This window comes from Brachionichthys hirsutus, unplaced genomic scaffold (assembly GCF_040956055.1).
Source record: "Brachionichthys hirsutus isolate HB-005 unplaced genomic scaffold, CSIRO-AGI_Bhir_v1 contig_1409, whole genome shotgun sequence".
NCBI lineage: Eukaryota > Metazoa > Chordata > Actinopteri > Lophiiformes > Brachionichthyidae > Brachionichthys > Brachionichthys hirsutus.
This window is the reverse complement of record NW_027180350.1, coordinates 177,226-204,857: the sequence shown is the minus strand read 5'-3', so window position 1 is coordinate 204,857 and position 27,632 is coordinate 177,226. Positions and strand designations below refer to the sequence as shown.

Genomic DNA, 27,632 nt, shown 5'->3' with positions numbered 1-27,632 from the left:
ACAGAAAAACAAACAAACCAATGGCGGTGATTACATTATAAAAACAGACTGTGAATCTTCAGACAGCCCACTTCATTCTCCCCCATAAGTCATCATTCTCCTCAGGGCTGCAGCTCAGGCTATCGCATGACACCCTGCTAATCTGATTGGCTGATCAGAACTGTAAATTAAATCCAGCCAGACACAATTACAATAGGCACAAGTCATTAAAAGAGATTACTTCAGGGAGCGAAGAATGCCGGGGACAGGTGCATAGCTCCGAGTCTGGCAATTACATTTAGGATAGTGTTTGGGTTATCAGTTGCTGGCTATTAAACCAAGTGGCAGGAGAAGGAGGGTGTTGATACAGCTTCAAGTAGGCAACGGCGTAAGATCTTTTTGTGCTAATTAAACAGCAACATCGTTTTACTTATGATATTTCTTGTTTTTAGTCAGCTTCCAGAATCTGCAGCAGATCTTTGATAATATGTCAGATAAAAAAGTGAAAAATCCAAGAGGACCAACTATAATTAGCAACTTTGTTAAGCTCGCATTATTCCCAAGTACTTATTTGAGATCTAATGTTGGAAATCAAAATCAACTCCATCTAAAGCATTTACCTATTTTTATACATTTTATTACATTTTTCAGCATTACACAAAACTAATGACAAATTCAAATGATTAAAAGTCCCGTACAGGCACCAGCAGCCCCCCCCCCCCTCCCTCCACCGCACTGCCAGTCACCTGCTGCTCATTCCCACATTGTCTTTGGGCCTTTTTCACAGATGATGTTTTTGTTGAGTCACAGGAGGAAAAAGCACAGGTGTAACTCGTAACAATTAATTACGGCAGAATTATTTTCAGCTGCTTTGGTTTCAGGATCCTCGTGTTATGCAAATTGTGCTGCCGTGGTTCACTAGAATGACTGAGACCAAACAGACCCGTGCTTGATGCCATTAGTAGCATCTGTGGTCTTGGCTACTTTGCTACGGGTGAAACTTGTCTCTTTCCCATTGATTTGGGTGTCGTTCCCTTCCACTGAAGATTTGATAGGAGATGCAAGGGAAATATACAAACAGAGATGAACTGGAGAAACACAATATTAAAGAAAAAGCAATTCAATCTGTCATCTCAAGTCATTTTTCACCAGTATGGCTGTATTAACCGTCCGGTGGCTCTGACAGCTCCGTGGAGACGTTTGATTGCTTAAAGTTTCCGCTTGCAGCACTGTCTACATATTGATTTTTAGTGACATCCAATGACAACACAGCGGAACCGAGATAACGAGAAGGTTTCTTAATGACAGTTTTAAATTCAAAGGCCTATGGATCGGCTGTCATAATTATATGACATGATATTGACCACACTGAGGCTCGGCGGCTGGCTTCGCCTATGTTGCCTTGTCACAGATTTGCCTCAGGCTTGTGTGGATTTTCTACACATCCCCCCACTATTGAAACATGCATGTGAGGTTAAGCCTCTGGACCAAGGCACTGCCTTACATCTGGAAATGGTTTCTTGGTGGTGGCAGCCCATTGTGCCACAGGGATGAGTTCAATGCAGAGAAGAACATTTGTATACGTCGTAAGTCATGTGATTGTATTTAAAAAATACGTATTCCTTTCTTTGCACCACATCCTGATTACATTTGTACCAGGTTTCCTATAATTTCTTGCTACAAAATAGAAATCTGGTTTCATGTCTGCCCATTTCTGTTGCCTGACTTCATCTTTCATTTACTATCGCTCTCCGTCTCCACTACCCACTCATCTAATATCGTTTGGATCCTTGCCATTCTAACGACACACCAAAGCTCTTCGTACTGTCACAGAGTAAGCCCTAAAAGAGATGTGCAGGATGAGGAAGCGGCTGTACAGATTTTAGTAGCGCTGCATATACTTGCCGTCCACATCGCCAAGTGGATTTAATCTTTAACTTGGCATTGCTGCACTCAGTGGCCAGAGGAAAGTTTGTTTTCGTGTGACGGGAACAGCGATAACTTCTGCTCTGTGAATGAATCAGTATTCCAAGGAACGATGAGACGTAGGGCCCGATAACAGCCAGAAACAGAGGGAGACAAGTCTTCCCTAGCAAAGCTGAACAAAGATATGCTTTAATCAAATACGTAACTGAGCCCGTTCACAAGGCAGAGACTTCCCCAAGAGGTTCTGCTTTGAGTCAGAGTGAAAGATCAAAGCAGCCAGAGAGAGACAGCGTTTATGTGAAGGTGGTCCTCTACCTCTAAAGTGGGAACGACGTAGTACGTAGTTGGGATTAATGGGGCAGTTCTACAGGACCGGGGATGCAACAGAAGGAAAGATGGCACCGAGCTGCAATCTTCGATGATTTCCGGACCACATCTCATTACACCGCCATTACCCTGGGTCAAGGTGCCTTGATTCCCTACCCTGCGCCCTTCCCTCATGCTGGCATTTCCCTAGTCGACGACTACACAGGGTCATAATTGATTGGTTGGGAAAGAACACATTTCATCACGGTACTTAACTTGCTTGCCTCTGTGACTGTCTCCATAAACGGATCGACAGCAGGGAGAGTTGTGAAACAACCTGAAGATGAGAGGTGTGTGGGTAAACAAATCCAGAATTCATGCAAGCCTGGATTGATCAAATGCTGTACTGATTTGGGGAAGAAATTTGATCATTAATAATTCAATTTTCTAATATGTGTCAATCAATTCAGTACAGTATATTTGATGTCAGCAATATGTGTCAGACTAGATGGGAAGCAAAATATTGGGAATGCTAAAAGATTCTATCCAAAATTTTTGGAACAGCAATATGAGTTCTCTTCTGTGCAGCCGTGAATACCACATAAAATGCTGCTGCTGCTGACAGGGGGACTGCAGAGCTAAGATTGTGGACATCACTATTGTTTGTTTTCCTGCTACAAAGACAAATAATGGAAATATAATCTTACCTTTCAATTTGTCTCACTGCCAGCATTTTTCTCGTCTTCGTATTAGGGCTGCACGATATGGGCCTAAAACCAATATCGCAATATTTTTATGCTTTATCGCGATACACGATATATAAATCTCGATATTCTGATTTCTCCTCTAAATCGCCATATAAATGTTCAACACTTTGAAGCGTAAAATGAGAATATAATGGAATCATTGGAACGTGATGGAGAGCAGTCATGGTTGATTTCTATCATTCACATTGCCGCCATCACTTGCAACTCACTCTGAATCCAAATCCACTATTAATCCAACACTAACGCATCAATAGCTACATTCACATTGAGTGGAATTACTTACATGTAGCTAAACGTTGGAGCTGCTGCCCAGATTACGACTATTTCTGTTTAATCTATTTCGCCTGTAGCCTGAGGATTTCAGCACACTGGGCTGATTCAGCTGCTCATCATTTCAGCATTTTATTTCAATGCTGCAGTTTGTGGCTCCCTGATCACAGCTGGTCAAAGACACAACACGAGTCTATCTACCTGTGTTTAGCCCGCTAGGCTGCCTTGCTGTGAGCTGGTGACATCAGGGCTGGTCTGAAACAGGGAAATTACTCAACCCATTACTACAGCGAGTGGTGCACTGGTTCCCAGACGTAGTATGACAAGGAGACAGCACAGGAGCGATGATGGACACATGTAGAGATGCCATAGCAGTGCGCACAGACACACACACACACACACACTCACACAAACACGTGGACATACACACAGAGACCATCTCTGGTACTAACAGCTTGCTACCACCGTCAGGGTTCTTCCTGCTTTTCAGAGAACAGATGATGAACCTATTGCGTGGACCTGCCACTGAGAAATGACCAGATACTGCACACACACACACACACACACACACACACACAACCATTATAATTCAGCCTCTTCTTTTGCTGGTGCTTTTGATTTCAACTACAGGAGATATTCGATGTGACTGTGATGAATGACCTTTCACATTGTTCAGTTGGAGTGAATGTATGTGCGTATCATACTAAATATCCCTGCAGTTGATAAAGCTCTCTGAATGTGATGTCTGTCTGTGATATAGACAGATGCACACACATGCAGCTTCTGTTCCTGGTCTAAATGGCGGTCGCTCCATCCTCGTCCGTGGTCAAAGCACAAACTGCTCGACTCTTTCATGCAAGACTTGTTTGTTTTTAATAGGAGGTTCGGTGGCAGCAGACATAGAAGATTGTGCATGCGAAAGTGTGTGTGTGTGTTTTTTTTTCCTCCCCACTGTGCTTCAGACGAATAGGGCTTTGATGATATATTCATGCCTTCCAATGACAAATGGCTCCCACCAGGAAGTGTTTTAACATTTAAATGAGGAGCAGGAGGAAACACTGAATCACAACACACAGCTGGAAGTGGATACACACGGGCAAGCTAGAGAGGCACGGAGCGTATCGGCACAAATATGTTAAAGACCAGGACGAGAGCACAACTGCAATCATGCCGCATATAAATACACAGAACCATCAATACTGTGCACAGAATCTAATGTGAAAGAAAGAGACAGACCGGGGTAAATTGAAGAACAGCTGGAACACAGGTGGGGGATCAGTGAGCAGATGATAATGTGCTGGCCTGCAAAATCAGCAGCTACTGCTGGGAGTTCATATGAACCCATGATCAAGCCCTCTGTCAGGCTGTAACAATATCGTCTCAAACGGAATCACTCCGCTGACCCGACTGTCCAGGCAATGCTGTGCTGGAAGGTTTGGTCATGAAAGCAAAACAAGACCAAACATGAAAGAAAAAAAACGATGTCTAGAAATAATTTACCGAGATGAATGTGAGTGTCACTGAATGCAACCATGCACATGTGATTCGCTCAAGCTTATTCCACAATCCTCATTTTATGTCCTTTGCATGTGCAGACTCATTTATGCAAATCATCCATCTTAAGTCCCATGTTTTGCTCAATATTAAAAGGCATACAGGGACTGGGCCGTGTTGCCATAATCGAGAATAGTATTTATTCTGTATATAACACCTTGATTTAGTTATCATGACTTCTCCAGCCTCTGAAGGCTTGGTGCTTCACTCCCACCTTGTACAAAGTAATGTGATGCCAATGTAAAGTACGCATGGAAGACTGAACATTGAGGGACACTGCTTGAAACCAACTTCTACAGTAAATGGAGTATAAAGGAGGCTTAACATGACCTCTGACTTTGAAATGTACATGAAGACTATTTTCCTTCCTTCCTTCCTTTCACTCACGTTGATCTGCCTTCATCATGTTAACCAGAAGCAACAATCAATTTGGTGGCAACCTTGTAAATTTGACCAAGAACACATTTCCTATTATAATCGAGTACACAAACTCAAATTATCTTAAATTGGGAATGAGATTGCCTGCGACAAAGGACAAAGTAATTTTTTCAGAAACACTTTTACTCTTGCAGTATACCCTGTCGACACTATTGACAGCTTATTTTGTTTCTGACAAATATTTAGTATGTCATAATACTTTAACATATTAATAGAATAGAATAGAAAGCCTTTATTGTCATTGCATAGCGGATATACAACGAATAGCTGTGGGTTCATGCGTAATGAAATATACATAAACGAATTGACAAAATAGGTAACCAGGTAAGTCAATTGAGAACTAATTCTCTTTTTCAATAACAACCTGGACATAAGTTGCAAACTCCTTACAGAAAAGCCACAAGTTGGATTTGAACCTGTGACCTTCTTGCTTTGAGGCAATGGTGCTAACCACTGTGCCACCGTGCTACAAATATATGTGTTGTGTGCCGGTCTGTCCTTGATCATCCCCATCCTTTAACATGATCCCACATGTTAAACATTATGCATACATTAACATGTATGTATATGTAACAACTATTAAATGGATTTACCCCAACAACGCATAAGCTGTAAACTCATGATCTGCAAAAGTTGACTCCAACAGACTTTGGTCATCTCAAATGTCTTAATTAGATGATTTATCATGATGATTTGTAGATACATTTATGGCTCAGGGAGACTTAAGGCATTTTAATCTCGAGTGGCATCTTGTTCAGCAGATGGGTTTCTTCTTCATATTAGAGAACTTCATATGTTTTGTCCTCCTGCCACAAAAAGGTTCTAATTTCTGGTTTTATGGACTGCTATGAAGTAAGTTGCATATATTTGTGTCCTCCCTCAGGATGGAAGTTAATGGCTTTAGTGGTCCCAGATTGTTCATTTAGTTCCATTATCAGGTCAATTTTGACTTCAAATAATTTGGTTCTTGACCATGTTCCTGGAAAGCAATTGACATTCATTTTTAATGTCATGTTAATTGGCAAATGTTACTTAAAATAAAGGTCAACATTATGTCGCTTGGAAAGACAACTACCAAGTATATTTATTAGAATGGCTTTCTATGTCTCTTTAAAGCACATACATAGGTGTTGCAATCAGAATATTAAAAAACTTTCCAAAAACCTCTAGCACAGACGTGTACCCTGCACTGCGTCCTCATAGATGCACAATTTCTCCTCGTCTTCCTCGATTCTTTATGCACTTCCTGAACGCTGTATATTGTTACCTGTTATATCCTCTTATGCCCCTTCATTTCTCTTCTTTCTTTGACCCTTTAACTTTCTCCACCTTTTCTCTGATGCCCACTATTACCTCACATCCAATGTTCATCACTCTTAGGTTACCAAACTCCCCAGTACAAGAGTGATAGTCTGCTGCCTGCTAATAGAATCTCCCAGCTCCTCTAATAGATCTGTCAGAATCTCCAAAGCATAGGAGAGAGATTGATAGAGAAGAGTGAGAATTACAAAGGGATAAAGAGAAACAGGGACACAGGAAGAGGGATGCAAAAATATATAAAGAGATGCACCAGGGCGCTCAACACTTTCATCTGTGCCTTGGAAAGTAGCAGCTCCACTGACACTGCCAGGCAGCAAGTATATGGCCTCACAGAAAAAGTGTTCCATTAGAACAAGAGCCAGATCCTCAGAGAGAGCCACAGCTCTATCTAGAGCTGCCAAGAGAGAGCTAGAACCAGAGCAAGAGTCTCAGAGAGAGTCAGAGCCAGCTGCCCCAAGACAGCTACAGCCCCCAAGAAAACCAGAGCCAGAGCTAGAACAAGAGAGAGAGATGCAACCAGATCTGGAGCCTGTCCCAAATTCGGTGCTGATACCAGTGCTGGTGGCTATGTCTGAGCTGGTGAGCTGGAACTGAACACCTTGAGAGAGTACAAGCCAGAACCACCAAGATAACCACAGCCACCAACACAGCCAGAGCCAGAACGCCACATAGAGCAACAGCCAGAGATAAAGCCCCTGGTAAAGCAAGAGTAAGAGCTCCAAAGAGACTTGGAGTCTGTCCCAAAGTCAGTGCTGATAGCAATACTGGCACTGGCTTTCAAGCCAGTGACTGTGTCTGAGCTGGGAGAGAGACCTGGAACCAGGTAAGGAGTAAGGAGGCTTGAGGCAGAACCCTAGAGAAAGCCCGTGTAAATGAGAGAGGAAAGCTGGAACAGAAGCCAGAGCCAGAGCCCCAAGATAACCAGTGCAGGTACCAGAGATGACACCCCAGACAGAGCTGAGCTGGAAGAGCTTAGAAGAGCGCACAAGCCAGCACCAGAATTGGTGCCAAATCCAGTGCTGGAGCCCACAAGAGACCTGGACCTGGAACTGGTGCAGAAGCCAGTGCCAGAGCTCTACGACAACCAGACTCAGAGAGTCAGAGCCAGAGGCGACAAACCTGAGAGAGCGGGAAATGGCCTGAGAGCCTGAAAGAGTGAAAGAGAGATCAGTGAAATTGAATTATGTTAGTGGAACAAAAAAACAGTTACAAAATATACACTAAGTATTTACCTGAAGCTCCCATGGATAATTACTGTCTAATTCTAATTAACTTACATCATTTTTATGCACCAGTGTATCTGACACTTACCATTATCTGTAGCGATGAAGACAGCTGTGTACCTGTTGTCACGGACATAAGGAGACTCACGGTCCAGTGGGGCCGAAGTGTTGACAGTTCCTCTAACTGGGTTCACACTGAGCCATCCTGCTGGGTCTCTCAGAACAGCATACCTGAAAGAAAGTCAATTAAAAAAGTTAAGTAGCAGAACATCCTTCCACAATCCGTAAACAGACAGGATAGACATTTCAATTTTCCATGTTTGTTCCAGGAGTAACTCCACTGAATTAACACTCAGTACTTTCTAAGTCTGTCTGGTGACATGATGATGCCAAGAGTGGCTCCATCCTTTGTGTTAAACTAAACAGCTGCTTTCATCTCAGTCTTGTGCAATAATATATCTTCTTAATCAGGTGCTAAATTGATCTGTATTAATTAATGAAGTCTTCTATTTAATGTTTTCATCCTGAAGCTCAAAACCGGGGATCAGTTTTCAGAGCAATGCTGGAGGATATTAGACCAATCTGATGGCTGAATGAAATGTCAGGGCATTATTCTTCATCCTGATGAATTGTAATTCTTTAGTTTATCGTAGCGCAGGCCCGAATGTAACCAGCTAATGAGTCAGATCCACAGCCCGCCCCTCTTTAAAAGACACTGGAACAGTCCATTAGAGATGTTTAAAGGGCAAATTAGAAAGACAATTAAAAAGTCATTAGGAATATTCAAATCTATTTATACACGGTTATCTTCAAAAAACAGTGAAGACCCAAACAAATTAGTCAACAAATGAGACAGCACACATACACAGCGATCAGAATTATCCTTATTTCACAGCAAAAACACTCACTTTGAACTTGTGCTTAGAGAATCAAGCAAAGTTTATAAGTATTGTGCTTGCCCTGTGAAATAATTGTCAACTCAGCAAGATTATTTGTCAAGATTTCCGCTTGACTGGTGGAAAGTGTCGTGTTGCGATGCAAACACTGTGACCCTAACGTTAGCGGCAGCAGAAAGTTATATTGCTCTTTCCGCTGCAATGCAGCGCTGAACCCTTGGGGGCATAACCGATGTGTGTGTGTGTGTGTGTGTGTGTGCGTGTGCATGCATGTGTCAACGTTATGGTAAAGATTTGACAAGTCAAAGGGATTTGGGGAGCCGGAGAGAGAATGATTATTTTCACACTTACATAATTAAGATACTTTAGGAGCAAAGCATACCGTATTAATGGATGTGTATTTTTAGGTAGAAATAGCATTGTTTTGTGAAAAACTTTAATTTTTTGTAGCATTTTGTGTCAATGAAAAAGAAACTACAAATCAGCCATAAGACTCAGGACAACTGTAATAGACAAGCAAAAACCTATAGTGCCATAAAAGGAAACGAAAAGTACATGGCAATGTATATGTAAGTATATACTTGTGAATTTGCTCCAAGATCTACTTCAATAATTAAATGGAATCGTGTGAAAACGTCCTTTCTTTGAGTGGCAAAGTTCAATACCAATACATCTCTGTAAAGTTTTGCAGGTTTCCTTTCATTTTCGGTGGGGTTTGGGAGATATTCTTAGGTGTGCAGCAAAATGAATACAGTCAGGGTTCACGGGAAAGACCAGACGAGAGAGTAACTGATTAAAATGTTGAGTATAGAAGATAGTCATGAATAATGTGGAAAAAAAGGGGTCAAGCAACACCTGTGCAAAATGTGATTCCAAAGTGGTTTTAAGTTTAAAGATATTGCTGTAAGTATGCCTAGAAGAGAGTGTGAGATATCCATTCCTATCAAACTCTATTACGAAAGTCAATTCAGTTAGCGAAAACCTTTATCCCCCTTTACAGATACACAGCAAGTCGGGCATAAGAATGAAGTTCTGCTATTTTAAGTATCAGTGTTCTTCATTGTCAGTTTCCTGCAGTGCACTCCAAAATTAGGCAAGTGTGCTTTTACACTTGGACAGCAATGTCAGCATGTTCCAGGAAATTCTAGTATGCATTTCTCTCACTAACTGCTTCTTCTTCCCCTTTTCTGTGACCCTTTTTTTCTCTTCTTTCGCTCCTACGTCTCTTTCTTTATCTTACTGTCATTATCAGTCTCTATGACTTTCGTCTCTCTCTCTCCTGCCAGCGAAATCGTTCCGTGATTGGAGTGTAACTTACTGAGAAGAAGGAGGCGGCATAAAGCCAACGTTTATAGTGTGTTTCCCTCTCAGAGCTGGTAGGGGTGTGTGTGTGAGCAATAGATATGAGAATGTAAGTCAAGAGACATGCATTAAATGTACAAGGGACTGTGCCAACTTGTTTGGCCGTTACTGCTGAACACTTGATCCAACTTCACGCCGAGTAAAGCAAGATGGATGGAGCAGGGCAGGGAGACAAGGAAAGGGATCAAGAATGGAGATAAGACAAGGAAGTATAAGAACTGCAAATACAGTAAGTGTGGAATGAAAACTAATTCTCCCTCCTCTCCATTAGAGACTCTTCCCGATGTCCTCTAGGCTCAATCTTCTCCGGTGGTTTCGTCAGAGGTGATGGAGTCCAGCTCCACCCATTCCACTAAATCCTTGCACTCATTGCTCACACTTTAAACAGGTATTATTAAAAACCTGAGTTGACTTGCTGGGCATGTAAAAGCGCTGTCAAAATAAGAGTCAAACTTTTCAAAGCCTTTTACGTGTATTGGTCTAACATTTTGTTTTAACAACAGGTCACAGATATGCCTTCATGGTTTTACTATCGACCCCATGCCTAGTTGTCCCAGTGTGCAACACTTACAAGTGGTGAAAGCATCTGCAAATCATAATCAGCCAATCAATAACAGCAAGTTTTAAAATCTGTCACTTCCTGATTTAATGGAGTCCTTGAGTAGAGCCATACATTCCAGGGCACTAAAGTAAAATTAGCATTATTATTTCACTTTAATTTAACTTATTTTGGTCATTTGCTCTTGTGCTAACTTTAGCTATCTGCTTTCGAACCTTTGACAAAGCTGTCACAAACTGACAAATGGGCTTGGACTCTATATTTCACTTGAGTACAGAAAGAGGGAGTTTAAGAAAAGATAGATGGTAAAGCGTGCACAAACTTCCGTGTAAGATTGTGTTTCTATCATTTGGCTTGGAAGCAAGTACACTTGGCAAATGAGTGACTCCATTGTGGTTGTTGACAAAGATCTCAGTCAGCAGCTCAACGCTGGATTTGAACTTGAGCTCAGTTATCCACCTTTCGCCAACCACTGCTCCAAGAAATGTGGAAGAATCATCTGTGTCACACCTGTTCATACCTCTGCTCTGTATCAGCACAGTGCAGCAGGTCTATTCAAGGGAAATGGAAGCGACAGCTCTGAGAAAGGGAGAAGAAAACACTAGCGAATGTTGAATCAATCATCTGTCAGAGAGATTCAGTCGAGGTTTGTCCTTGTGTGCCAGTGAGTGAAGTACGGGAACTTGTAAATGTGCATTGAAGAAAGTGTGCATGAAAATGGGATTTCAAAATGGGCATGTACAGGGAGGTGCGTGCACGCTGTGTGCACGATTACGAAAAGGCTGAGGAGTTCAACCGGTGCCATGTCTTTACAAGAAAAACGAAAAGTAAGGAACGTGTTGCGCAAGTAAATTAAACCAAAGGAACCTGAGAGAGAGAGACAGGAAAGAACAGGTTCCAAGTAAGATAAAAGACTGCAGGAATAATATTTCTGAATGTGGCAATTTCGTTTTTGAAGCTGAGAAGTTGTGTGGAGGTTATGTGATCACCTGCATTTGTCTGACTCTGTCTGCTTGTGAATATAAAAAGTAAATAATAGACTTTGGTGCCATTTCGCAGTGTTGCACGTAGGACTAAGAAAGATTACACTCGTAATTCTATGCAATTTCTTTTTTTTTACACATCCACATGCATACCAGTTAAATATGGCTTCCTGTTACTGTAATTAAATCCCTGTTTTTGGCCTCTGTCTGGAGAAACTGACTTTAGTGATATTATTCGCCCATAATTGTATTTAGGAAGCCACTTCAGCATTATCTCTCCTGTGACAGCAGCATCGCCGACAGATAATCACTACTCTGACTGTTGCTCTTTAAAAATTACCGGCCCAGTGTCGCATCCTAGCTCGCATCAGACCTTGTGCAAGCATGAATATGAATCCAACATTTCAGTCACCTTTTTAGACAAGCTCAAAGAGCTTCAAAAGCTCTCAGTCTTTTCAGCACGTTCATTATTGTAGCTAGGTAAATGTGAAATTCAAAGACTCTCTGCCAACTCTTTTCAATAACTGCATACATTAAATTGAGAGGTTTGAACCCCCCCCCCCCCCCCCCCCGTGTTGATTTAACTTAAACAGTGAGGGGAGCAAAGGAAGGATGGCAGTTTTAAAACCAAAGACAAAGACAAAATGTTGGCCTTATTCATGCGTTGGAGGAACACACAGAAAAATGCAGCTTTGATGCAGGACTTCACAGTCAGAAGGCACACCAACATTGTACGAAGCACATCTATACATAACCATAAAGACTTCGGCATGCTGTTCTCACCGAGTGCAGCATCATTTTTATAAACCGAAGCGTAAAACAACACAGAACAAAAAAATTGCTATTTTTGCAATAAAGGGCAAAAAGCACCTCTTTGCATCCATTAAAAAAACACAACCCTGCAATTAACATAAAGAAAAGCCCCCCCCTTGTTGCTTCTCTTGGCATCTTTTAGGATAGCTTTAATTATTTCCTGGCAGACCGACTATATGACTAAAGGCCCTTCTCTTCATCTCTGTCTCTTTCTCTATCCCACACACTCACACTACCCTGCTTGATCATGCCTATAAACAGCTGCCAGATATAAGAAATAAATCCAAACATCTGATTAGCCTATAATCAGTCCCTCCGTGTCCCGTGATGACAGAAGAAAGATGGAAGGGAAACTGAAGGAGACAAAATTACTAAATGTATTTCTCTCAGCAAGGCGAGATTAAAATGAGAAATCTGCTATTCATATCCTGGGAACTTTCTCTAAGACAGGTTATCCTCTGTGTTCAGATGAAGTAATGCTGCCAGGAGCTACAGAAGCTCTGATGGCTTTGGAGAGGATCGAAGAAGTCATTGCACACTGCTCACGACGCAATAAAAACATCCATGCAATGTTGCATTTTATATAGCACTAGAATAGCACTTTTTTTATTACAATAAAGTGCTATTCTATTCTATTTTGCACTCTATACATTCTTCTCTTAACCAGTTCCTGATGACACAGAACAGGTTTTGAGAACTATTACAAATTTTATACTGACTTACATCATTGTTGAGGCTCAAGGCAAACAATCTATCTAATGTAATATAATCCAATGTAGGTTCCATCGAATATAATAAAGTGTGGCCATAACTATAATATTTCAGGATTTCAACAGATTACATGGAATCTCTGCATTATTTGAGCTTCACTAATGTTTCACCTAAGTAACCATTAAAATTATATTTATAATTAAAGAAAGATAAATGATGCCCCGTCATGCAGTTAAACAGGAACATGTTTTCTCATGTCAAATGTGAATAAAATAAGAGAACAGAAGAGAAGAAGAGAAGGGGGTAGCATAGTGGCGTAGTGGTTAGCACTGTTGCCTCACAGCAAGAAGGTACAGGGTTCAAATCCTACCTATGTATGTTCTCACCTCCAAAAACATGGGTGAATTGGTTACTCCAAATTGTCTGTAGTGTGTGTGCGTGAATGGTTGCCTGTCTGTGTGGCCCTACGATACGCTGACGGAGTGTCTGAGGTGCAACCCGCCTCTCGCCCAGAGCGAGCTGGGATAGGCTCCAGCAGACCAAACAGCAAAGCGGAAGAAAATGGATGGACAAAAGACGAGAAGAAGCACAGGAACAGAGTGGTTGGAGGTAAAATCAAACAACTTGCACTCCACTTTTTTTTTAGACAAACTTTCAGATAATATCTGCTACTGTGTGTGCATGGTCAATCAAAATTTGGGTTAAATTTTGGATTACCTTTGGAAAAGTTCAGGAAGTGTAATATTGATTTCCCCTTTATGGTCATATTCCCAGTACTTTGTATTCCGGGTGGTTTGCAGAAACCAGCATATTTGACTGGTCTAGCATATTCAAACTGGAATATAATAGAGTAGACCATTCATCATCATCAATAAAAACCCGACTGATGAAAGACTTCCTCCTGGCTGCATTCCAGTATTCCTTCCTAGCCAGTGTGCCTCCCTGGGCTTGTTCCTTGTCATCTTTCTATGATTTCCTGCATTCTCCTTATGAGTCACCTTTCTCATCTCTCAGGAGTAATTTTAGACAGACAGCATGACCCATCACAGGTCAGCATCTCTTTCAGCACCTCTTCTTCACAGACACCCATTCATCTTCCCTCTCTGCCTATCTGTCTCGATCTCGCTCATCATCGCCTCCTCTCTCAAAACTCCCTGCCAGTCTCCATGGCTGACAGTCCAGACCCGTATCTCTCTTCTTCTTTTAACTCCCTTCTCTTTTAACTTTAAAATGGCCAGAGAGAGAAGTGAAGGTAGAAAAGTAAGGGCTGAATAATGGATTACCCAGCACTTTGAGATTCTATATTTTGACAAGCAAGGAGAAGAAAATCTCTCGGTCAAGAGGTGACTGAATCTGAGGATCTCTGACTATGTATGCAGAAATAATATGGTAATGTTTTTACTTCTCCCTGCTTGATGTTTAAAACTTTTTATTTTGCCTGTCTACAACTTCTCCATGCAGCTGAACATCTTAGAGGAAATGTGTACATTATTTATTATGTACAGTATTTTTTTATTCTCTCCAAAGTTATAACCAAATCTGCATCGATGACATCCTCTGGGACTTCATGCGCTCAAACTATGGTCATCAGTGCATCTAAGGTCCTTTACCTTCTGTTGAAAACACAGCTTCCTTTTCTCATCAAGCATCAGTTCCTTTCGTGTGAATAGTTATTCGACAAATGATTTGAGTCCTGTCACTGTAAATCAGACCTAATTAAATTTGCAGATATTCTCAATAATATTAATGAGCCTGTCAGAAAGGCACTGGAGCAACATTCAGAGTCAAGTTTGAGATTTGCAAAAACATCAAAACAAACATTCTGTGTAAACTTTCAGTCTAATTTCACTGATCAAATTTACCTTTATATATTTCCTCTATGTTAAGCACGCATTTATCAAACATGGCATGCCTGTAATCAGAGGTTTACTGGGGATACAGTTGCATCAACAACAAGTTCAAAAGTGCCCAGGTGTCGGTCTCTAATCTAAACAGTTATTGCTTTGCTCCGATTCTCTTACAAAATTCCCATAAAACCATCATAGTAGATGCCATGTGAAGCCTTTCCTGTATCAGAAGAAAATACATTGCATCTCTTGAGAGTTAAGAAATAAGATAAAACGGGCAGTGAGGCCATTTGGGCCACTTCAAAGTGTTTGCGATATTTCATGTATTTATAGAAATGTCATACCCTCACAGGTAAATAAACTGTTTCTCGTCAGAATCACGGAAAAGTAAAGGAAAGCTGTTTAATTGTCTGGATGAAGGCAATAGACCTGAATGACCCTGCTGGGTTCTGGTTGGCTCTCGGCTGGAGGTCCGTTTCTAATTCACCACAGCTTTTGAAGCATATATTCCTGTCGTCTCCATCTTCACACAGAATAACTAATTGTCTTAATTTGACTGATTAGACTTCCAATTAACATTATCATTAATATTCATAGGGATAGTACATTTACTTAAGACATGGTGTTAATGCTGTTATCCCATGTGTCTATCATCGGATCTTCTTCCGGTCTTTGACGAGAGCAGACGTTCTTTTTGTCCCTCTCTGCTCTTTTCGTCCTTGCTTGCATTCCTTGTCTCGTCTCGCCTGTCTGCTTTCCAGGACCCGCCGCTTGCTGAGCTCTGGCCTACTAAATTATGGAATTGATTAACTGGTCTCTTAGTGCGATTGATCACATTTTTTCACCCAAGCATGGGACTCCGGGGGAGCCCACCTGTCCAGACGGGACCCACGCAGCAGGCTACGCCATGGACCCTTGGGATAAATGGAGAGTGGTCTGCCTCACGGTCCTATCTGTAGAGGATGTGGAAGATATTTGGCTGTTTGGCTTATTGGCGGTGGGGCATCTGCTAATTGGGACGGGGGTTGCCCTGGTGTACCGGAAAGTCTCCAAGACGGCGGCTTTCAAAGTTCTGGATAAATTGACCATGGATCTAAAAGTGCTCTTCGGTGCTCTGGGGGACCGATCTGGGCAAAGAGCTCAGGGATCGATCCGGGGAGGACCGGCAAAAACTGGATACTATCTTGCGCCAGCAGGTAGAACTGTATCGGCAGATCTCCGGACTGAGTACTGGCTTGGAAGGACTGAAGTCTCGCCTTGGCGAAATGAGGAATAACTGAGGACCAGTTGTATATTTGGATTAAGCTAAATTTTCATTTCGGCCGAATATTGGATCTATTGTGTCTCCAGCCCCCCCCCCCCCCCCTCCCCCTCTGAGAGAGTTCTGTACGGCGCCAGGTCCTATCTGTCTATCACAACAATCTAAGGACATTTCTCAGACTTTCCACAAACATGAACTCTCACACACATACACATACGCACACACCCCCCCCTCGACGGCTGGTCTGCTCTGGAAATTTTCCTACTGCACCCCCCCCCCCCTACTTCTTATTGAAAAAATTCCTGCGCGTTCCCAGTGCATCGTGTCGTTCCTTTCTCCTGCATGTGTTGTCTTGTGTATATGCTTTCTGCACCCCTTCGAAGGAGGGTTGTTGGCAGCGCGATTTATTTGCTGCAGTCGAAGCCCACTCATCGAATTCTGTTTCAATGTTGCACTGTACTTGTACTGTGTTGACAATGACAAATAAAGCTTTCCATTCCATTTCCATTCCATCCTCAAATCATCTGACATTTCCTTGTTAACAGTCTCGCCACTTTTTCATTCATTCATATTTAAAATACTAAATACCTTTTATTGATTTGTCCCTCAGAGGGCAATTTGGTTTACAGCAGTTACAGTCTAACCGTTGTCTGCTGCTGGTCGCCGCATACGCAGGCACCCAGGCAACGTGGGTGAAGTGTCTTGCCTAAGGACACAACGACAGTGCACACTCGTGCCTGAACCGGGAATCGAACCACCACCCTCTCGATTATAGGACAACCCGCTCAACCACTGCGCCATTATCACCACGAATACAGATTTTTTTGGGGTGATGCTAAATTAGGTAAGGGGTGATATCACTTAATTTGACATGGGCCAGATCCAAATAAAGTGATGACATCACATCACTGATGAATGGTGGCTGTATTATAGCCGTTGGAATAGATTTATGGTTTTGGTTTTACTTTAATTTAAATATTGTGACTCTGACATTCATACCAGTCATATAAATGTTTTAAAAAGGGTAATTGTTATATTTTTAAGAGGTTCTGTGTTAAAAATAACATTGATAGTACAGAGGCAGTGAAACAGAAACACAAATACCTTGAAACAGTTACTGTTAGGGTATACTTAGGCTGGTGAAAGCAGCATTGATAATAAGTGAGTTTTGATACACTGGTAATTACAGAAGTATTTGTAAGGCTGAATATGAGTAATAAACTGTGTTTATTCGATATACCAATTCAATATATATATGTAAAAGCATTGTGGAAAATATTGTGGCTGAAAATGATATTGTTTGATTACAAGAAAGTTTGTTTAATAAAGAGACAGAACATCCTGCCGTGAGAAACAATGAAGTTATCCTGTCTCTTCTGTACCTGCTTCAAAACAGCTTCAAAACAGACACCTTAAATCTGGCACCGGCCACTCATTCCTGAGGCCTGTAACATGTTCTAGTTTTGTTTTGTTTTTATTTTGAGACTTTAGCATTTAAAAATGAGATTGTTTGTAAGTGGGAATCAATATCCCAATTTTCATGGGACCATATTTGTGATGAAATTGTTGCCATACTGTGTTACTGTGTCTTTGATGGTAGTTGTCATCCACGGGTTTCTGGTGAAAATCTGGGACCAGAAGTGTATATTTACTTGCCACTGGTCTTAAATTCTTTGTCCATCTTTGACTAGTATATTCCAGCTATTATGAAGTTAACCCCTTGGCAAATGACAATTTTATGGTAAAAGATTTGACTGGTAATAGCAGGAAAAGCACAAATTTAGTAATTAACATTAATCATGAATCAGCACCATTTAGGCGAGTTAAAAATATGATTAATGTACTTTTTCTATCTTATAATTAAACATTTTTTTTATTTTAATTTTGCTCGCAACAGATTAATTACAGTGTTATTCCTTTTCATTTTTCTCAGTTGTGTTTAAAATATCAAGTAGTGAATGTCAATCCATTAATGTAATAGTTCAATCCCTATTATTTCTCTCCAAATAAAGTCCTATATTTAGAACAGCATCGACTAATTTTCAAGCCTCAAGGCAGCTTCACATTATTTAACAAATTTCATTTTCTGCTGTGATTTCTGTTTGATATGACGCTATTATATCTAGCAGGCGGTTATCTTCCCATAAGGACTCCAAAAGAGATAAATAGGTAGCAAACCTACTCAGGAAACTCAAAATAAAAACGACATTTTAATTTAGAAATACATCTGTTCAGTTTCTTGAGCCAAAGACAAACTTCCTTTTTGTCTGTAGTTGCTTCCAGAGATTCACCATTATGCTTCTTTAAAAATACAAAATCCCCCAATCATCACTGCACAATCTTCCAAGTGGCTGCTTTCCAAAGTACCCCCAGTATTGGGAAAAGTTTCATTCTCCTACTGATCACTGAAGAATTTACACAAAAAAAAAAATAATAACAAAGTTGAAGTTTCCTTAAAAACATTTTAAGACATTATGATCAATATATGGTATGTTGATGGAGCCCAGCATGTTTTTCATTATGTCTTATTGGGGATTGTTGTATCTGTATGTATGTTTTTTCCACTCATGTGAGTGCATCTATGTGAACCACACAACAAACAATTGTACCTCTTTCCCAAGTGAGTCAGAGGAATTCATTCTGTTATGATGTTCAGTGAAAACACAACATTGATACTTGAGTCTTGCGCCGGTGGGATTTGCCTCAGAGCAATAGCAGGAAGTGGGTTGCTGAAGGACAGGCAGATAAGCGGTATTCAGGACTGAATCAACTTGAATAACTAAACTGTTTTCTCCTTTAATCTTTTTTGGTGGAAACCTTTTCTGCCAAGGCTCTCTTCATTCAAGGATAATGTGATGCATGAAGTCGGAAACAGACAGCTGCGCTTTTATCTTTTATATTCCTGCCTCTTCATATTTAATGTATGTGATATCAACTGACTCTTCAAATTAAATATATATTTGGGATGAGGGCACTGCTGATTTCATATGCCTAAGTCAAATAAATTATTCACCTTGTTTCTCCCGAAGCGTGGCACCGAACAGCAATGCCCACCGGTTGCTCGTAATATAAACTGTATGTCTGCAACTGTCATATGTATTGTCTTCAGTACAACTGAAATATATGGACACTGTTTTTGTCGAGGAGGGTTATTTCGTAGACTAAGGTTTTGGTGGCATTATGGCTAAATTACTCAGTTTGTTCCAGGTCAAATGTGCAGTAGCATAATTTCATGACTGTGACTACATGTCATATTCTTTTGTTTTGTCCTGCCACATTTGTCACAAGATGTAGAGCACTGTACTTTCCTGTTATCAAGGGAAACCCAAGTAATCCAGGCATCTAATCTGATTTTGAGCACTGAAGAAATATGCTGCCAAACTGCTGCGGGAGTGCGTGAAATTGGGATTGTTGAGAAGTCTTGTTGAGATTTGCATACTTCATAAACTGCACAAAAGTGCACAAGTTCAATCTATGCTCATAATTTGTTCTTTCAAAATGTTTCTCACATTTATGTTTGCTTTTGTGGCACAAGGATTGATATTAAAGGAAGTTCCAATCACTGAATCAGGATATAACGGCTGTCAAGGTTGAAAAAAAACCCCGACACGGCAACAAAATAAACAAACATTTCACCATATAAAAATACTGGAAACTTATGAAAACTAAAATCTATTTTTTCCAGTTTCCATAGAGTCATGACATTTTACTGAGCAATGTATTGGCAACTGCCAACACAACTGCCAACACAGCAACATTTATATTCAGTCCAGTTTTGTCCCGTCACATATCTTGACAGTTACCGTATACGGTCTGGCGAGCTGAATGTCGATCGCCAGCCGCCACTGATGAGACCTTTATGGGCATAGGTCTCGACTTGGCACATCATTCAGTGGCAAGGCTCCCCGTTATGGAGCATGTGACACAGGGATGGCACTTTACAGCACATAAAGCAGCATCAATAATTTTAAGCAGTTCAGTCACGATCTGGTGAGTTTTATTTCTTCGAGTCATTATTATCCCCATGTGTTTACTTAACACCATTTTTACATGACATATAACTCCAAGGGAGCAGAAAAAGCTAAATCCAAATTAAGACTATAAATTAGGCCTGAAAGCCAATAAACGCAATAATGAGTTTTCCATCTTGTAAAATAAAATGCAGTAAATTATGGGATTATTCTGGCACAAAAACGAATAATTTTTATTGTGGCACACTGTGAATCCAACGGCCTTGGTGCAAAGTTGATGGAAATATTTAAGAGCGGGCTTTTCTGCTGTTGAGTTAAAATTAATCAGCAAGTCCCTTGCTGACATTTCACTTCAATGGGGTGAATAGCTTAATATGTGACAATAAAATGTGTGATGTCCGGGTAATATATTTCATCTGACAGAATGAAGACAAATAAAGCAGATTGAGAAAACAGGCCAAGAAATTATTGGTGCCAGATTTGAGGAGTTGTGACGTGTTAGAACAAAATGGACGGATGAGAGAAGATAAGAAGTGAGAATGATCCCTGGTATGAAAAAGAAACCTTATTACAAATTATACTGTGCCACAAGCTACCTTTCTTTCTCTCATTTTATTATTCTCTGGACAGCTGCAGTTTTGCAGCTCTACTTTTTCCACTTGATTTTTCTTCGAGGTCCTTACCTGATGCCCTGGATCTGCAAGATGTCTGGATCTGTTGCATTGAGAGAGGCCACAAAGCTGCCCACGGGTATATTCTCCATCTTGTTGACTGCCAGGGGGTCGGGGGAGAAGACAGGGCCCTCGTTGATGTCCAGGACAGTCACATGGACAGTGGCTGTGGAGCTGGGGCCATAGCCAACATCAAAAACCAGAGGATCCTCGTTCTCTACTTTGATGAGTAGTGTGTGAAAGACTGTGGCCTCGTAGTCCAGGGGCTGAAAAGGGAAAATGATTGGGCAGGTAATTGGAAAGTGTTTATATTACCTACTGCAGACTGCACAGTTAAAGGCAGATGTTTTACCTTGATGACGGAGAGCATCCCCTCGTTATTATCTGGGTTGGTGTGGATCTCAAAGCTCTGAGCGGCGTCTCCGAAAATTATGGAATAGATAGCTCTCCCTGCTCCCGTTGCTGGGTCATCTCTGTCATCCACTGTCAGGTTGACCACTACACCTGTCGAGCCCTCATTCACATATGCCTCAAACTGAAGAGACAAACAGACAAATAACCACAAATGAGCGATAAGAACCGACTGAAAATACCCACATGTGTGGACTATAATGTGCAAATGAGACTGGTCAGACATAACACAGAAAGGATGGGAGAGATGAGGACTCTATCAGGAGCTGATAACTTTAATGGCACGCTCAGACGGAATCTGAAGTGAATCTTCGAGGAAGCACAAATTGCACTCCAAGTGCCAAGTGAATAAGGGCAAAGGCACGAGTTGATAATGTGTCAAAGTGGAGTGAAAAACTTGTTCTTATTCTGAATCTGCATGAAAATGTTTGTGAAGAGACAAGAGGATAAAGCAGTGTGGAAAGCTTAAAATCTAAGAAGTTAATCCCAGACTGAACACAGCTATAGGCGTCGTACATGCAAACACACATGCATGCACACTGTTCATGGTCTTTGTTAGGGAAGTTAATAAAGGCACAATGCACAAGCTGTGGAAAAAGTTGTTTCACCTCCAGCTTGACTCCACATCATGCACCTCGTAGATTTTATGGCTACTAATGAGACAGGATCAACAATATTTTTTTACAAATTGGTTTGTTAGCTGTGTGTATGTGCATGAGCATTTGGGCAATGTAACATTCTAACTGTACTGTTGGAAATTGCAAAACACAAAGAAGCATAACAGTATATTGCACCAATCAAAGACAATGAGGAAGACTGCAAGCAAGCAAATATGGATCCAAACAATGGAGAGTTTAATTGATTGGGGGGGTAAAAATGACTTTGCAGATGTATTGTGAGGTGGGAAAGGCACATTGTTAGACACCAAGACAAAACATGATGCATTTTGTGGGAAACTCATTGTAAATACTGTATAACTTTAATTTCTTCAAAATAAACTTCAGAGATACCATCCTCCTCTTAAAAATGTGTTTACCGTGGAAAAATTGCAATAGTTAAGAGTTAAATCGGTTAAATCCAAGGAAAGCATTTGAATAAATATAATGTTTGAAGAAGGACTCTTAAACATACAAATGCAGGAATAAACAGAGCAAACGTTATCTGTCCAATGCATCCTGTAAGGCTCCCACAGAAGACTGCATTGTGAGGAAGGCTACCCCCGCAGAAGCTGCAGCATTTCTGCGAGTCTGACTGTGTGTGTTTGTCTCTGTGTCAGGACCATTATGGTGTCAGAGCTTATAGTGTAATCTTTTAGACACAGAACACTCTGTTTAAGGATAGTGCGGGTCCAGCCTTGATGACTGTGCCTCCTGTCTGCCCACGGTATTGTTACTTCACAGATTATCCTTTTACCACCGTACGCTGCTCGGCTCCATGCATTTATCTAAAGAGAGTCAAGCATTGATTTCTACTCTGTCCTTTCTTTTCTCCCTTTTTTTCCCCCATTTGTCCATAGCTTGTTAAAAACACTCTGAACCATTCATAGTCAGTCGGGGAAACAGGACAGGAACGTAGTGTTCTTCAAAGCCCCCTCCCACTCAGAAATATGTTGTTCTGCTTGCTGGATGGATGGATACGTTTGAACCGTGCACAGGCCCAACTGCTGAAAGTGAAATATTTTTCTGTGCTTATTGGAAATCAGATTTTTAAGAGACAGTGCCACGAGCCTGCGTTGTGACATCGCATCCAGTTTGAAAATCAATCTGGGTTCAATTTGAAACAAGTGCAATGTAGAAACCAAAAGCCTGCAGTCAACAAGCACACAGCTTAGTAGGAGACACCTTGTTTTTAAGGAATGAGAAAAAGACAAAACATATTTCTGACACACATTACTGCACCAAGCAAACTATTTTTATGAATTTAAAGCAAGTGTCGAAAGAAGGAAGCTTTATTTCTGTTCAGATCAACATGGCCGGTCCTTCCGTCCAATTAACCTGTGCAGAAGAATCATGGGACACGGGTAAGGTCCAGCACTCATTTGTAAATAAATGGGCTGTCCTTGAAATTAAATGTAGAAAGCAATTGTCTCAGCTTTAGTATAGCCATGGAAATCATTCCACTAACTCTACCTAGATGAGCTCACTGCATGCTCAAAGAAACGAGCACTGTGATCAGAAAGCAATGCATGCCTCCGGCATTCCTATTTCCATGCTCATCACCCACTTCGACACTTCAAAATATAGATAAGGCTTAAATGCAACACTTGCAAGCTCTCATTTCTAATTTCTTTACACACACACACACACATACACATTAATACAGTATTGACATAGACAGCACCGGTCAGATTGGTTTATTTATGCAGGGCAGTCATGCAGTCGGAGGAAATGATGTATTGTGTGTGTGATGTGTGGCCACTGGGCTCCTGCCCCGCCGCTGATAAGGCCCCAATTCCACCTAGAGCGCAAAGCAACCAGTAACCTGAAAGACTAAAAGGAAATGACTAACTAGGAGGCAGAGCTAGCCTGAAATTACATAGAAGGGAGAGATACCAAAAGACAGAAGAAAAAGAGCCGCCTTAAGGTTTGCTTTAATCCAGGGGTGTGTTGGTGTGTGTGTTTCCTGTATAATTACAGCAGTTAATTTAATGTTTGTCTTTTCACACGCAGGTCCGTAGGTGGGTGGGTGGATGGATGGAGTTGGTGGTGGCCAGACATTTAAGCTTACAAGCAGTATAATATTCACGGCCATTGATTTTCTGCTTCCCATCTATTTTTATGTTCCAGTGATCTCTCCCATAAATATAAAGGTGATGTCATCCTGCCAATAAAAACGGTTCCCAGTTTTTTGAGTCAAAATTAGTCAAGATAAGATTGAAGGAAGGTAAGAAAAGATGAACTCAACAGTAATTTTAGTAACGTGTGTGTGTATGTTTTTTTAAAGGCACTGATGAGCTTGGGTGTGATCACTCGACTTCATACACGCTCCGATGTTGATGCAATGATATAGAAATGAATTACTGTCATGACAAATAATAATGTTACTTGAACTAAGATCAAATTACAGCTTTACTGATTCAGTTAGACAACAGGTTATCTAGTTAATGAGCTGAGCCCTTTTTCTTCAATAACCATTTATCTAATGACGACATTGTTGTGGAAACTGTTGCTTTGGTGGAGCTTTTGCTTTAACATATATTAGCAGCTAACAGGCTAAACTAAAATGATGGACATGACATGATAGATGCATCTGTCAAATATCATCGCATTAACATTGACTATTTAAAAACAAATTAACATTGGAATTGAGATCAAAGTAAAAATAAAATCTACATTATAATAATGCTAAAATAAATTGTGGTGAAGGCTGGTTTCAAAGTAATTATCTGGGATAGAACAGAATGCATAGTTTGCTTGATTCATTTAGCGCAACTGGATATCAATTAACTTCACAGTATTAGTGGCGTCATTTATGAGACGAATGAGGAATCGGTGATACAAAAAATAATGTAATTTAATGATAAATAATAATAATAATAATAAAACATTTGTATTTAAAGGCGCCTTTCTTGGCACTCAAGGACACCGTACAATACATAACAAAAATAACATATCAAAAATCAACAACAACCAAAAACAAATGAAAATGCAAATAACTATATTTATCTTGAAACATGTAAGACACAACGTGAGAACACAGTCGACGACTGGGCCCGTCATTTGTCATCGTCCAATCACAATGGCATCCACACAGGAGCACTGTGACGATGCTAAATGTGCTAAAGTGGTTATCTTTCAGACTATCTTCCTCCAATAGCACCTTGGTTGGCTAACATCAGCAAATCAAAACAAAACAGCTGGTCGATTTGTGAAAACACAACAAAATTCCAAAACCTTTATCTCACTATTGTCAACAATGTTCAACATGGCTCAAGACTTTCATCAATGTTCTGTATATCTTATTCCCAGCAGATGGAGATGCAAAGGAAGCCTGGAATCTTGGCAAAGGGCCCAGGAAAGAGAAGTTCGGCCTTGGAAGAGTATGCACATCTGTCAGCTTTACAGGGCAACTCTATATGCTCTATGCCTCATTAGCACTAATAATGGAAATTGCCTATTTCTTATACAGGCTTTTAATTTGTCTTTCTTTGCCAGCTGGCGTTGTTTGGTCGGTACAAACCCGTGACAAAAACCTTAACTGGTGTGAGCAGAGGTAGGGACTTAATATGGAAAGATAAAGACAAAGTAAAAACTGATAGACAAAATGAGTCAGTAACAGCCAAACAGAGACAGATTGAGATTGTTCAGATCAATGTATTTTATTCCTGGATGCCTGTCAGAGCGGGTCATAAATACAGATGACAGTCGGTGCCGTGATGACAGGCAGCCAGACAGACAGTTTAGCAGCTGTTCATTTGTTCTAATGGAAAGCACTTTGTGATACGTCGCTTCTGAAAAGTTCTTCTCTGAAAAACTAACATACATAACAGGAAGCATCACATTTAACCTCCTTAAACAAGATTATTTGGATTATTTCTCTCCATTTCAGCGTCAAGACAAGACAGAACCTACCACGCAGGTATTTCAGAGAATCTTTCTCATTGAAATGTTTTCTATCATCCCAAGAGGGTTTCTAGAGAGAGAGAGTAATCTGTCTATTGTGAGTGGATAACAATCTGACACCACATGCACAAATCTAGCACTGATGTGACACCTTGAACATAACATCTCATTGTTGAGGCTCTCTCATAATAATAAAGTACTGAGATAGACATCACGGAGGTAAAGGTGGAAAAGAAATCTCTTAAGCGGAAATCATACATTTTCAAGAGCCTGCTCGTCTGTCGTTTATCTGCTTACGTCCCAGCAGAACAACGAGCAGACGGAGTGCAAATCTGTAAAAAACATTTTTATTGTACCAGCATAAAGCTGAAATGAAACCAAGTGCACATGATGGCTCATCTTCCCACACGATCACAATTTTATACAGTGTGTCTCTGTGTCTGTGTGTTTACCTCTCTCTGCCCCCCCCACCCCCCCCATTTCCCTTTTTACCCTTCCCTATCTTTAATCCTGCCTTCGGAACGTGTGCCTGGAGAGCTAATGAGCTTACCTGTGCCTTTATTAAATTTGTTTCCAAAGATAGATTTTCGATGAATCTGACATTCAGCAAAGCCGCTTTTCTACCTTTAGAAAAAGATGACAGCCCTCAAATTTGTCAATGCAGCGATTTTAAGAAAAACACATAACAATCCTCAAGGAATGCAGAGGCACATGCCGAATTAACAATGTGCCTCAAACACACTGGCGGCCATTCAAGTGCTACAGTTGGTGCATTATCGCTCTCAACTTGTCAGACTGAAGCTCTGCCTCCAAGCATTTTGCAACTGTCCTAAAATAAAACAATAATTTGACTGTATTTGCTGCTGCATTTCAGCTAAAGTTATGCGACTACCAGACTGCTAAACTGCCCACCATGGAATATGTCATACAGACGAGAACTGTTCATCACAACAGTTTGACCCTATACACACATTTGTTTACTTGCCAGTTATACCATCCCTAATTGAGAAGATTCATTTTACATTTGCAGTGTCAAGTACACTGTTGTCTGTTTTGCTTTTTCTATCCTTCCTTCAGTTTTGTAAGCTAGGGAGAGATATGTGCAAGCCCAATTACGTACGGTGGCACAACGGGCGAGGAGATACCAGAGCAGCAATAAGGGCACGACCACTAGCTGGGAGCCCAGCCGCCAATCACCGCTAATTGTGTTTGTTCCAGAGAGCCAAACATGAAGTGCTACAACAGGGAAATTACACCCAGGTTTTTGTGGTGCTGTATGTCAATTGTTATTGGCGCAGATATTCATGGGTGCAAGAATGACGATTAAATAAATAAAAAATATACTGTGTGTTATTTATTATTACTAAGTCCATTACTTATTTTCTGCACTCATAAGCAATGGGATGTAAATTTATACTCTGCAATGGGCAAGTACACATTAGCCCACCTAATGCAAATGGAAGCTTGTCTTACAGTCTATTAGGTCAAGGTTCATCCAGCAAATTGCCTCAATGTGAGTCCCCACAAGGAGGAGGGACTAATGGGTGACAAAACGATACAGTAATGGCAATGACAGGAATAACAACTCTAACAAAACTGTAAAAACTCCATCAGCCATTGCAATATAGCTGCCTAATATTGTGTCAGGCCCATTTTGCCACAGTTCTGACCCATCAAGAAATGGATTTCAAAAGTGGAACCTGCAACTACTACATATGTGTGTGTGTGTGTGTGTGTGGGGGGGGGGGGGGGTGGACGACGACGACAAGATGCATTACGGTGTTCACCACATTTGAATTAAA

General features: G+C 40.9%; 1 protein-coding gene across 1 annotated transcript in view; it reads right to left on the bottom strand.

Annotated features, from left to right (window-relative positions):
* LOC137913884 (cadherin-13-like) overlaps positions 1–27,632 on the bottom strand; it is a 198,792-nt gene that overhangs the window by 8,203 nt on the left and 162,957 nt on the right. Inside the window, exons 12-14 of the mRNA XM_068757504.1 lie at positions 21,210–21,392; positions 20,870–21,123; positions 7,872–8,014 (exon numbers count right to left, since the gene is read on the bottom strand). Of these exons, the coding sequence (XP_068613605.1) occupies positions 7,872–8,014; positions 20,870–21,123; positions 21,210–21,392 (580 nt within the window). The remainder of the gene's footprint in view (positions 1–7,871; positions 8,015–20,869; positions 21,124–21,209; positions 21,393–27,632) is intronic.